This window comes from Otolemur garnettii, unplaced genomic scaffold (assembly GCF_000181295.1).
Source record: "Otolemur garnettii isolate 467f Iridium unplaced genomic scaffold, OtoGar3 scaffold00198, whole genome shotgun sequence".
Lineage (NCBI taxonomy): Eukaryota > Metazoa > Chordata > Mammalia > Primates > Galagidae > Otolemur > Otolemur garnettii.
The window spans coordinates 966,398-979,384 of NW_003852593.1; the positions used below are offsets into that span (position 1 = coordinate 966,398).

The 12,987-nt window shown below is 58.0% G+C and overlaps 2 protein-coding genes across 2 annotated transcripts in view; one reads left to right on the forward strand and one right to left on the reverse strand.

The window, feature by feature from the left end:
* Positions 1-8,294, forward strand: part of FGFR3 (fibroblast growth factor receptor 3) — a 15,077-nt gene extending 6,783 nt beyond the window's left edge. The window contains exons 5-18 of the mRNA XM_023507706.1: positions 537-706; positions 798-921; positions 996-1,186; positions 1,869-2,019; positions 3,226-3,416; positions 3,802-3,947; positions 4,333-4,454; positions 4,533-4,643; positions 4,722-4,912; positions 5,008-5,130; positions 5,214-5,284; positions 5,483-5,620; positions 5,705-5,810; positions 5,909-8,294. Coding sequence (XP_023363474.1) covers positions 537-706; positions 798-921; positions 996-1,186; positions 1,869-2,019; positions 3,226-3,416; positions 3,802-3,947; positions 4,333-4,454; positions 4,533-4,643; positions 4,722-4,912; positions 5,008-5,130; positions 5,214-5,284; positions 5,483-5,620; positions 5,705-5,810; positions 5,909-6,055 — 1,982 coding nt within the window. The 3' untranslated portion in view covers positions 6,056-8,294. The remainder of the gene's footprint in view (positions 1-536; positions 707-797; positions 922-995; positions 1,187-1,868; positions 2,020-3,225; positions 3,417-3,801; positions 3,948-4,332; positions 4,455-4,532; positions 4,644-4,721; positions 4,913-5,007; positions 5,131-5,213; positions 5,285-5,482; positions 5,621-5,704; positions 5,811-5,908) is intronic.
* Positions 8,295-9,571: 1,277 nt separating this feature from the next.
* The window catches only part of LETM1 (leucine zipper and EF-hand containing transmembrane protein 1), a 46,135-nt gene continuing 42,719 nt past the window's right edge, over positions 9,572-12,987 (reverse strand). The window contains exon 14 of the mRNA XM_012812281.2: positions 9,572-12,320. Within this exon, the coding sequence (XP_012667735.1) occupies positions 12,171-12,320 (150 nt within the window). The 3' untranslated portion in view covers positions 9,572-12,170. The remainder of the gene's footprint in view (positions 12,321-12,987) is intronic.

The window sequence follows — 12,987 nt, forward strand, 5'->3', positions numbered from 1 at the left end:
GGGAACATATCCCAGGAGAGGATGGAAATGTCCGACCCACTGTCTGGGTAGGTGCTGGTATTTTCTCCCATGTGGCTCAGGCTGTGGGGTCACTGGGGGCCACCTTCCAAGGGCGCCACTAGCAGTAGCAGCCCTGAGTCCTGTGGTCTTCCAGTCCTGGCAGATGGTCTCTGCCACAGCCTGCTGAGCTCACATCACCCCAAGGGGGGTATCATGTCACCTTGGGGGTCTCTACCCCCAACCCCAAGAGGCTTGAGGAAGCAGTAGCAAGCCCGAGGAGTCTCGCACCAGCATATTGTGCACGCTGTTCCCACTTGCACCTCAGTGTCCTCCAGGAACTGGATAGCAGTGAGGCTGCTGGCCCAGCCTCCCCCAAGAGTCCTGGCAGGAAGGCAGCCCCTAGCACTCTCCTTGCACAGGAGAGGAAACTGAGGCAGAGTGGGCAGGGGTAGCTTGGAGGCAGAGGTGTCTGTCGGGTCAGCTGGGCCTCTGCTCCTGGCCTTGGTCATGGCCTTCATGTGTGTGTCCTCTGGCAGGGGCCCCTTACTGGACTAGGCCTGAGCGGATGGACAAAAAGCTGCTGGCTGTGCCGGCCGCCAACACTGTCCGCTTCCGCTGCCCAGCTGCTGGCAACCCCACTCCTTCCATCTCCTGGCTGAAGAATGGCAAGGAGTTCCGTGGCGAGCATCGCATCGGGGGCATCAAGGTGGCCTGGCGGGGGCAGGGCCTTGGCCTGGGGGTGCGCAGGCAGGGGTGGGAGAGTCTGGTGGCTTCAGCTCACTTGCATCCTGCTGCAGCTTCGGCACCAGCAGTGGAGCCTGGTCATGGAGAGCGTGGTACCCTCGGACCGGGGCAACTACACCTGTGTGGTGGAAAACAAGTTCGGCAGCCTGCGGCAGACATACACGCTGGATGTGCTGGGTGAGCACTGGGGCGGCAGGCAGGGTGGCTGCTGGCGGCAGTGGGCAGCTCCTGAGCCCTGGCTATTCCTGCAGAGCGCTCTCCACACCGTCCCATCCTGCAGGCGGGGCTGCCAGCCAACCAGACAGCAGTGCTTGGCAGTGACGTGGAGTTCCACTGCAAGGTGTATAGTGATGCGCAGCCGCACATCCAGTGGCTGAAGCACGTGGAGGTGAATGGCAGCAAGGTGGGCCCCGACGGCACGCCCTACGTCACTGTGCTTAAGGTGAGTCGGTGCTCAAATGAGTGCTGGGGGCTCCTGGGCCTGATCCCAAGGCTGCTCCTGGGCTGGGGGATGTGGAAAGATCTGAGCCAGGTGTCATCGATGCTTTCTGGGGAAGGGGCAGTGGAGGCTCTGGGCTAGAGGCTGTCACAGCAGCCACACCCTGCTCTGGGCCGCAGGTGGCTGCCGAGGCTCAGGGGCAGCAATGGTGGCCCAGGGTAGGAAGGTGGTAGCTGGGCCCTCTGGGTCCTTCTGGACCTTGAGGCTGGTGGTTGAGCCTAGAGCTGGCCCAACAGGCTGTTTGTTGCCAGCTGCATGGTGCCCTCAGCCCTTAGCTTTGCTCCCACAGTGCAGGGGTGGGGGCTGCTGAGTTGGGACAGCTGCGACACTCAGTACAAAGAAAAACATCTGTTAGAGACGATTCGTCTGGTGGGGACAGGGAGAGGCTGCCGCAGTCCCTCTGTGCCTTTGGGTGCTGCGTGCAGGGCTGGAGAGTCTCTGGAGGGCTCTAGGAGTTCAGGGTGGCCAAAACAAGCACATCCTGGGAAATCTCAGCCACTGCCAGGAGGTGCCACCACGCCACCTCCAGGCCCAGCCCTAGCCGGTCCTGGGGTCTCCATGTCCTGCCTCGTGCCTGGCGGGGCTGTCCCGGGGCGTGCCTGAGCCGGGTCTCTTGTCCCCGCAGTCCTGGATCAGTGAGAGCGCGGAGGCAGACGCGCGCCTCCGCCTGGCCAATGTGTCGGAGCGGGATGGGGGCGAGTACCTCTGTCGAGCCACCAATTTCATAGGCGTGGCTGAGAAGGCCTTTTGGCTGCGCGTTCACGGGCCCCAAGCAGGTAACAACTCTGTCCCACGCCGGCCGGCACTCAAGCTCCAGCTCCCAGGCTCTGGCCGAGCCCCCGCACGCCCTGCACGCCCATCCTGCTCGCTCCCACTCCCACTCTGCTCTGCTCTGGCCACCTGGGCAGTGCCGGCCTCCACGGTGACTGCCCGCTTCCAGCCTCGGGCCTGTGCTGGCCCTTCCCACACCCCCATGCACCCCATGAGGTCCTCAGCACCCACCAGGCCGGACACCACACTGAGTGTCCACCTTTGCCTCTCTCTGGCCACAGCCCCACTGCCTGCTCGCTTCCAGCCAGTCTGTCCACCTGTCCTCCATCTGCACCCTCCGCTCTCCGTGCTAACCTTGCATGCTGCTCCTGCGCAGCGCCGTGCCTGATGCTCACTTGGGACAGAGGACGCCGGTGGAGGGACTGGCTTCGGGCTCGGTGCCGACACACAGGCGGAGGGCCCTCAGCTGCCGTGGCAGTGGCTGCCATGGCCGAGGTGGTGGTGGCCAAGATGGTGGTGGCCGAGGCGGTGGTGGTAGCATTTTCCTTGCAGCCTGGCTGGATCATCGCCGTGTGGACTCTGCTATGGTGCCCGTGGGGAGGTGCTGGCGCTCGCCTATCGCGCTCTGTTCTCTCTTTGTAGACGGCGGGCGCTAACACCACCGACAAAGAGCTAGAGGTTTTGTCCTTGCGCAATGTTACCTTTGAGGACGCCGGGGAGTACACCTGCCTGGCGGGCAATTCTATCGGGTTTTCCCATCACTCTGCGTGGCTGGCGGTGCTGCCAGGTACTGGCTCCTGCCGCTCTGCACCTGTGCTCTCAGGGTGCTGGCTTGGGGTGTGCCACAGCTGCCGTGGACAGGCTTGGGACCCTGCAACATGAGTTACCCTGTTCCAACTGGCCCTGGCCCTGGCCCCGGAACAGAGCTGACCAGCCCTGTCTGGCTTCAGAGGGTCACCCGACGACCAGCTGGATCCTTAAACGTGGGCCCTCCGCCGCAGCTCTGGCCTCTGCCTGGTGCCTGGGTGGTGGTATGGGTGCTGCTGGCTTTGCTGGGCTCCTTTTCTCTGGGGTCTGGCCTGGCCCTTTGGGGTGCTTCTCTGTGGAGGCTCTGAGCCCCGCCCCACTCCCCGGTGTCTGCAGCTCTGCCTGGGGCAGCCCGTGGGGGCTCCCAAGAGGCGGGCCAGGCCTCAGTGCTCGTGTCTTTGCAGCTGAGGAGGAGCTGGCAGAAGCCGGCGAGGCCAGCAGCGTGTACACGGGTGTCCTCAGCTACGGGGCGGGCTTCTTCCTGTTCATCTTGGTGGTGGCAGCCGTGACACTCTGCCGCCTGCGCAGCCCCCCAAAGAAGGGCCTGGGCTCACCCACCGTGCACAAGATCTCACGTTTCCCACTGAAGCGACAGGTAACAGAAAGTAGATACCAGGTTCTGAGCTGTCTGCGGCCCAGCCAGCCTCTCAGGCCCCTGTGGCCCACTCTGGTCTTGGGGTCTCTGTTCTCAGGGAACTTTGCAGTGTCCCATGCTGGGGGCTCACATGGGACATGTTTCTCTGTAAGCAGGTAGACTAATCCCTCTTTCATCTCAGGACACCACATGAAGCCCAGGTTACCTTGGGTTACAAAACACTTGTAAAAATCTTTAGTTAACACTAATAGAAGTCAGAACATCCACTTCCCAGCCCAGTGCCCTGCCTGTGTGCCTGGGCCTGGTGCCCTGCCGAGGCTGCTCCTCCCCACCCTGCCCCCAGCTCTCGAGTGCGGCGCCAACCTGCCCCTGCCGACCCAAGCAGGTGTCCTTGGAGTCCAACTCGTCCATGAGCTCCAACACGCCGCTGGTCCGCATTGCCCGCCTGTCCTCAGGAGAGGGCCCCACACTAGCCGATGTCTCTGAGCTCGAGCTGCCAGCTGACCCCAAGTGGGAGCTGCCCCGGGCCAGGTCAGTGGTGGTAACGGTGCACAGAAAGGCTGTCTTGGGTTCTGGTGGGGTGGGGGTGGCTAGCCAGCAGGTGCCAGCTGGATTTTGATTGGAATTGGTTGGGGCTCAGGGCTGTTGGCTAATGATAGCTATCAGGTACAGGCTAGGGCCTTGGGAGTTGCTTCCAGGGGGGTACCCAGCAGCAACCCATTCCTCTCAAGATGCTCTGCTGGAGAGCACAGTATAGGGTGATGACTGAGGGCGACATCCTCCTCCATCCTTATGAGCAGGAGTAGGTGTATGTGGAGGGCTGCTTGGAGGCAGATTTGCTGGGCAGGGTTAGGCAAGGGCACACGGCGGGGCTGGGAGCAGGTGGGTTCAAGCACTCTTCCCTCTGCTGCTCCAGGCTCACGCTGGGCAAGCCTCTGGGGGAAGGATGCTTCGGCCAGGTGGTCATGGCAGAGGCCATCGGCATTGACAAGGACCGAGCTGCCAAGCCTGTCACCGTGGCTGTGAAGATGCTGAAAGGTGAGGAGCCATATAGCATAGCAAGGGGCAGCTGAGCAGGGCTGGGGGTGCACCACTTGATACCCCCTCCTTGCACAGACAATGCCACTGACAAGGACCTGTCGGACTTGGTATCGGAGATGGAGATGATGAAGATGATCGGCACGCACAAGAACATCATCAACCTGCTGGGGGCCTGCACACAGGGTGGTAGGTGCAGGGGCCCAGGTGGGCTGGTGGGTGCCCTCCCCGGCCCCAGGTGCCCCTCTGAGAAGCCTGTGCTCACAGGGCCCTTGTACGTGTTGGTGGAGTATGCGGCCAAGGGCAACCTGCGTGAGTACCTGCGGGCACGGCGGCCCCCGGGCATGGACTACTCCTTTGACACTTGCAAGCTGCCGGAGGAGCAGCTCACCTTCAAGGACCTGGTGTCCTGTGCCTACCAGGTGGCCCGAGGCATGGAGTACCTGGCCTCCCAGAAGGTGAGCAGGGTAGGAGCTGGAGGTGATTGGCCTGTGGGCTGTGGGTGTGTGTGGAGAGGCAGGGCAGTGTCTTGAGCCCTGGCCCCGCACCCCAGTGCATTCACAGGGACTTGGCCGCCCGCAACGTGCTTGTGACTGAGGACAACGTGATGAAGATCGCAGACTTCGGCCTGGCTCGAGACGTGCACAACCTGGACTACTATAAAAAGACCACAAACGTGAGCCCAGCTCTGGGGTGGGGGGTAGGGGGCATCCCAGGAGGGCACCTAGTAGCTAGCATCCCTCTCCTGTCCTCCCCCAGGGCCGGCTGCCTGTGAAGTGGATGGCGCCTGAGGCCCTGTTTGACCGTGTCTACACCCACCAGAGTGATGTGTATGTTCCCTCAGCCCCACCCTGGGGGAGGGGAGCTCTGGGGGCAGAGCCAGCAGCCCAGATGCAGCCTCTACAGCCCTAGGCCTGGGGCTCTCAGAGGGTGGTCTGTCCTTTGCCCTTGAGGGCCCCTGGTACCTGCCCGAGCACCAGTTCAGGGGTGAGGGCCACGGGGCAGTCTGACCCTGGGTGCCCCTGCAGCTGGTCCTTTGGGGTCCTGCTCTGGGAGATCTTCACGCTAGGAGGCTCACCCTATCCTGGTGTCCCTGTTGAGGAGCTCTTCAAGCTGCTGAAAGAAGGCCACCGCATGGACAAGCCAGCCAACTGCACACATGACCTGTGAGTCTCCACAGGCCGGGTAGGGCAGGCCAGGCAGTCTGGGGGTGGGCAGCCGGGAGCTGTGGCTGAGTGGCCTCCTCGCAGGTACATGATCATGCGTGAGTGCTGGCATGCTGCGCCCTCTCAGAGGCCCACCTTCAAGCAGTTGGTGGAGGACCTGGACCGCATACTCACTGTGACATCCACCGATGTGAGTGTGACCCAGGCCCAGACCCCTGAGGGATGGGGCAGGCTCCCTGGGAGGGAAGCTGGGCTTTGGCATGCCTGACTGCCTGTCCCCATCGGCAGGAATACCTGGACCTGTCAGTGCCCTTTGAGCAGTACTCCCCGGGTGGCCAGGACACCCCCAGCTCCAGCTCCTCTGGGGATGACTCTGTGTTTGCCCATGAGCTGCTGCCCCCGGCCCTGCCCAGCAGCGGGGGCCCGAGGACGTGAAGGCCATCAGCTTGCAGTCTGAGCCCCCAGCAATGTGAGAGGGGACGCCAGCCCACCCTGGGCTGCTGGTGTGTGGTCCCCCAGGCCAGAACCTGGTACAGACCGACAGACCAACAGTGCTTCACGCCTGTGTGTGCACGTGTGAGCACTGCGGCTGGTGCAGCCATCCTGAGGCCTGTGCTGCTGTGCTGTTACCTCCTAAGCAGGTCCTCTGCACCGAGGGGTCGAAGTAAAGAATGTAAAGGGTCCTCCCCTCGATCCCCCAGGGGCAGGCACTGAGCCAGACTGCCCAGACTCAGCCCCTGCCTGGCCCTCTGTGCCCCACGGGAGTGTCACGGGTCAGGGGCTGAGACCTCCAGTGCCCAGAGCTGAGCCTGCAGAATAGCCCTCTTCCGACACCCCCCACCTCTACCCAATTGGCACCTGCTGGGGGCGAGTATCAGTACCCAGTGCCTCTTCCTGCCGCCTTGCTTCCCTCCCCCTCAGACTGAAATTACGGGTACCTGAAGGTAGAAGCCTTTAACCTCTATCCACAAAGTTTATTCTAGAAACGAGTGTACATTTATATAAATAGCATTGTGTATATGATATACATACGTATATATAAAAGTATCTATGGGAGAGGCTGCACACTGAGACCTGGGGTGCTGAGGTGGGGGTGGCCCTGGTGGGGAGGTCCCCAGGGAACTCGCTGTTGACACAACACAAATGCAGGCAGGGGTGCAGGCACTTTTCTGGCACCACAGTTTTGTTTTAAAAATTGTACTTGGACCTGTATATTTGTACAGCTATTTATCGACCTCCAGCACCCTTGTCACCTGCATCACCCCCTCATAGCTTTTAGCCAGCCCCACAGCATACAGAATTTTAGGTTTTAAGTTATTAACAGCTGAGGGTTACAGAGAATGTGCCCAGCCGTGCCTGAGCTAGAGTTGCCTGCAGAGCCTTGAAGGCCGCTAATAGTTGGAGGTGATTCGGGGAGGATATTTTATTTCCTTTGCAGGGGAATTAGATTTCTATAGGATTTTTCTTTAGGAGATTTATTTTTTTTGGACTTTAAGGCAAGCTGGTATTTTCATTCAAATTCTCCTTGCTGCGTGTTCTGGGCAAGGAGGCAGTTTCCAGGGAAGGGCCTGCCCTGCGTGCAGGTTCAGATGTTATTAGATGTTACAAGTTTATATATATCTATATATATAATTTATTGAGTTTTTACAAGATGTATTTGCTGTAGACTTAACACTTCTTACGCAATGCTTCTAGATTGTTATAGCCTGGACTGCTGCCTTTCAAAGCTTGGGAGAGAAGCCGTGAATTCAGTTTTGTTACTTTGTGCCGTTAATGGCCTGAGTTGGGGTGGTTGTCCCTTACTCGTGGGCTGTGCGGTGGCTCAGGGTGGTCTCTTCTTGCAGCCTAGTGCTTGGTGACTACAGTGTGACCCAAACCAGTAGACATAATCTTGTGAGCCCAGCAGATATACTTTCCCAATAAAGCAAGAAGACTGTTTCCCACCCTGCCCTGGGCTCCTTGCCTTCTGTATGGGACCCTGGGCTGCTCCTTGTGGGGTCATTTGCCCCTAAGGAGGTTGGGAGGGCTCCAAACCTGTGGACTGGCTGGAGGACTCCAGGGTGAGGATGCAGTCTGGTGTTGGTGGTAGGCCCTGGTGGGAGCTCAGAGAATGAGCTCTGGGTGAGCCAGCTCCCTGGCTGCCCCCAGCTCATGGGGGTCATGTTCAGGCGCTTGTGTAGGTCTGAGGGGCCCCCTTGGCCCCCAGCACCTGCCTGCTTAATTGCCTGAGGAGAGGAGCTTTCTAGGTGTCCCAACATGGAGCTGCCTATAAACAGAGTGATTTCAGTAGAGTGCAGTCCACACAGGTGATGGCCTTTCTCCTGGCCAGCTTCTCTCCCCCTAGCCTGGCCACCTGCTAAGGGCTCCACAGGTTCCCCCCTCCATGCCAGCCATGCCTGTGCCTTTCAGCAGACCTCTCCCATCCTCCCATGGTCACAGCCTGAGCAGGGTGGGAGTGAGTTTGGGAGGAGGCAGGCATGATTCCACCTCACATACCACCTGATCTGGGAGCCTCGTTCCCATTGTAAGTTGGAACTCACTTTCCAGGCGAGGGCATTTCTGGCCCATTTTCTGGGTAGGCTGTTAGGGCCTAACCCTATTGAGTGCTTGTCAGGGCAGCAGCTTCCTGACGGGGTGGGCACAGCGACTTTGAAAAGAGCATCATGCCCCCCACCTGCTCAGTGATCCAGTGGTGGTGACCCAAAGGCTGGCCTGGCCATAGGACATGGGGACAGTGCCCAGAGGAGGGAGGTCTGGAGGGGGCAGATGAGGCTGAGGGGCAAGCAGGTCCTGCACCCTCTGGGCTTGAATGAGCCAGGCCTCCTGCCTCCCCCCAGGCCTCCCCAGCCCCTCCCTAGCCTAGACAACTCAGGTAGACCAGGCACAGGAAGCTCAGTCCTCAGAGCTGCCCACCAAGAGCCCCTGCCCAGTAAGAACACAAACATGGGAGGTCTCTGCTGTCACCACAGTGGAACCTCTCCAGTTGTGCCCCCCCCCCGCCCCCGAGTGGGCAGCTGGGTCTCTCATCTCTGGGATGGCTCTTTGGGGACAGTTGTGTCCTGTAGAAGGCCCTGCCTGCCAGACATGGCTAGTGGCTCCTATAGGGTGTCTGACTTGCTCCTGGCAGGCCTGGAGGTTTCCCATGGATGGGTCCCAGGGCTTCCCTGGGCCTGTCAGCTTGAGTGCTCCTGGAGAGAAAGGGAGAGCTTTTTGGGAAGGCAGATGAGCCATATTCTCTCCGGAATCCTTATGGGACTGTCACTGTAGGCCAGTTGCTCTCCACAGACTGCCATCCCCACCATGTACTTCCTGCTCTAGCCCTGGCATTGGCCTTTCTTGTGCTGGGCACCTTCGGGTGGGTGTCTGAACCCTGGGGGGAGATTAGGGAGAGGAACAGGCTTCAGCCCAGGCCTTGTGTCCTTTGGTTAGCTCAGGTCCCTCACTGTCCTCAGGCTCACTGGGCCATGTCCCAAAGGCCTGGTGCAAGGGTGAGGCATCAGCATGCTCACACAGCCGGCAGCAGTGTAGGGAGGAAATTTGTGAGACGCCTGGAGAGCCTGACACCAGCATGGAGGGGGGGGCCCTGAGAGGCTGTGTCCAGACTTGGGCAGGGCAGTCTGTGCACTGAGGCAGCAGGTTTGGCAGAATAGACACCACAGCTCAGCCCTGCAGCTGGGATCCTCTGCCCACCCTCCAACAAAGGTTATATGCTGTGTGTCCCTCAGGCTACCTGGGCCCTGCAAGGGGGCTGGGAAGCAGACTGTGGTATGGGCAGCAGCGCTGTGTACCCCCAGTCCTCTCCCCAAGAATCTTTCAGAAGGGCAGGGTTCCAGCCACCACCCAGCCAAGAAACAGATTCTAGGTGCTGGCACCTGTCCCGTGGGCCCTAAGCCAGCAAAGAATCTGAGTGTCAGGCAGGCCCCAGACAATCATTGTGTGGCAGACAGGTTGTCGGATGTCAAGACGGTGGTTTATTAGTCTCCTTATATCAAACGGTGTCTAGAAAACAAGTGACCACATGGGCCAGGCTGGCACAGTGGCACATCTGATGTGGCAAGGACCCCCACACTCCGCCCAGTTGCCAAAGGGCTGCAGACTATCCCCCAAGGCAGGAGGCCGAGAACCAGGCCCTGAGCCCAGGGTGGGGTGACTGGGTACTCTGAAGGGTCTCCCAAGGAAATGGGGGTCTTCTAGATCTGGCCCTAGCACTCCCCGGGGAGCCAAATATCCAGGCAGAATAGCAGACACTGAGACGGCTCTGACAGTTTCCATCTGGACTTTTTATGTGTCAAAGGGTTAAAAATATTACTCTGAGCTGTTACAGGAACATGGATTTGATGTTTTTAATAAAAATACTGTTTCTACAAAAGGTGTTAACATATGGTCCGGGACCCCTGCAGGACAGGATTTGTTCCCCAAGTTCCCAGGTGGTGCCGGCCATGGAGGTCTCAGCCCCTGCCATGAGAACCACCACTGTCAGGTCATCTTTTAAAACTAACACAGTGCCCTTCATTTAAGAAGTCTAGACTGTGATATTCCAAAATGACTTTGGAAGACCCACAACCCTAAACCCTGCTTAAGAAGCAGGCTTGCAGGTAGAGTGAGGAAGGCTCCCCGAAGCAGGCAATGCCCTTGCTACGAGAGCAGGAGGAGGCTGTAGGTTCAGGCACTGGGCAGGTATAAACATAGACAGTTTTAAAAAACCTCCTCACACAAAACTCTGGATCCATTTCTCACACTGTGTCTGGATGCTATCTCAGCTGCAATAAACAGACATGGCAAAGGTTCCCCCTTGAGCCAGTCTCAGGCCCAACTGCGGTCACCAGTACTGACAAGGACCATCCCCTACATGCCTGCAGAGCCCAACAGTCAACCTGGAAGGGAGAGGGCAGAGCCCTGGACCAATGGGGCTGCCTGCACCTGGCCAGACAGTGCAGATGAGGCCAAGTGGTGGTCACAGCTCATTGCCCCAGAGTCCCACTCACAGGGAAGACATCCATCATCAGAGGGACTGTTTGGTAACCACAAAGCTGTCCTCAAAAGTAAGTACACTTTGACCACTGAAAACCAGGCAACTCACACAGGGTGACAGAATTCATAAATAGGAATCTAAAACATACTTCTTTTTCAAATAATTGAAATAAAAATCCTTTAGAACCCAACTATTAATATTTTACAAAGATTTACATTTAAGAATATATAATCTTATTCCTAATTGTCAAGTTTCTTCTTTAATGGCTGAACAATAAAAAGTTTCAAGTAACAGAAATGTCCCCCTCTGCGAGCTGCTGCCCTCTTGGCTAACTGGCCACTCTATGTGCTATCCCTGTTCTCCCAAATTCCCATGTCTGAGCCCCTGAAAGGATGTTCTCACCAGCAGCCAGCCAGGCCTTGAAAGGATGTTGAGTGTGACCACACAACAGGACAGGAAGTGGTGGTAGCCACAGGATGCCTCAGCCACCCGGCCCACGGAGGCTGCCTGGTTCCACCTAGGGGACACTGGGCAAGCCCTAAGCACTGACGGTATTGCTGCCCTGAGAGACCTTTGACATGGCCTCTGTACCCCATGTTCCCGCTCCCTGGCTTCCGGAGTACAGCCACTTGCCTGAGGGCCTACAACAGCTAAGGGGACAGGTGCCATCGACTCACAGGTGCACATAGTCATGGCACCAAGAGCCCCATGGGTGTTTCAGGCTGTGCTCCTTCTATGTTGGGGATGTGCCAGGGCCCTTCTGACCATGGAGACCCTCCCCGGGCTAGGGCTACCTCCAGATCACAGAGCACCTGCTCTAGCCCCTGCAGTGAACGTCAGCAGCCCACATGACAGCAGCACAAGGACCACCCAGAAGGAGACACATCATTGCCAAAGGCTTCATTAGTATCTCTCACAACATAATTTAGGTCAGATATTCCTCACGAGTCAGGCAGATGGCCCTATGTGCAAACTCCGTACTGCTCAGCTGATTAAAGAATTAGGTAAAAATAAAAGGCAAATCAAGAGCGAACTCCAGTCAATACATAATGGGGAATCGGCACAAGAATCGTGGGCATTATTGTCAGATGTCACTTCCCAGAGGCCACTGAGAGAAGACGCTTCTGTCCCAATAGCTACACAGACCTGACTCTGAAAATGTGCACGAAGAGATCCACATTTACACTGATCCTGAAGGAGGTGGAGTCCACCGACTGGCCAGAGCATTGTCTTCAGTGCTGAGGAGGCTGTGCTCCAATGTCAGTGTCCACAGGGTCCTCACCCTCCTGGGGCAAGAACAGCAGCGACACTGAGACAGTATGGCCACACGCAGGGGGCTGGTGGGGCCACATCCATGTCCTGGTATGAATCCAGACATGACTCCCTGGACGGGCTCTGGGATTCCAGATTGATTGAATCTTCATGGAATGATGAATATTAAAAATTACTTGATTATGGAAGTTTCTGATTTATCCAGACAAAATATTAGATTTGCCACTAAGAATCACTTCCAAGCAGTCACTACCACGGCCATCTCCATGGCAGCTGGTGCAGAAGGCAGGTGCTAGGACCAGCAGCCTAGTTCTTCACCTCTGCGGCCTCCTTCTCTGCCTTCTCCTTGGCCTTCTCCTTCTCTTCCACCTTCTCTTCCTTCTCCAGCGTTGCCACAATCTCAGCCACCTGGCTAGTAGAGACATGAACATCTTCTTTGTCCACCAGCTCAATCACCTGCACACATGGGAAAGGGAGGAACTCAAAATACAGCATGGGGGGTGGAATGTGGCCCACCTCCCAACCACCTCTGCTACCCACCAGCAGTCCCTGGGGTCCTCCAGCTGCCCTGGTCCTCAGAGTACCACCCCTTTGAATGACAAAAGGCTCCAAAGCCCCAGGCTTGGTTAGAAGTTCTGGGAGGGGGGATGCTCAGAGAGTAAGAGGCCAAGGGGCTTCCCCTGGGGCCCTTCAGGGCAGGGGTACCACAGCAGGCACAGTGACAGCACAGCACAGCCACTAACGCAGGTCCTGCAGGACACACACTACAGGGCCAGAGCCTGCCTGGACCATGGCTTCCCAGAGTACACAGCAGTGATGTGAAGGGACCAGTTCCGTGTCCCTCAGATTAAGGATGAGAGAGGTGGGATGCTCAGCATATGTGTCAGACACCCCTATGCTTTTTTCTTTTTAAAGAGAGAGTCTCTGGCTCGGCGCCTGTGGCTCAAGCGGCTAGGGCGCCAGTCCCAGCTACTCAGGAAGCTGAGGCAAGAGAATTGCCTAAGCCCAAGAGCTGGAGGTTGCTGTGAGCTGTGACGACATAGCACTCTACTGAGGGTGACAAAGTGAACTCTAAAAAAAAAATAATAGGCTCGGCGCCTGTGGCTCAAGCGGCTAAGGCGCC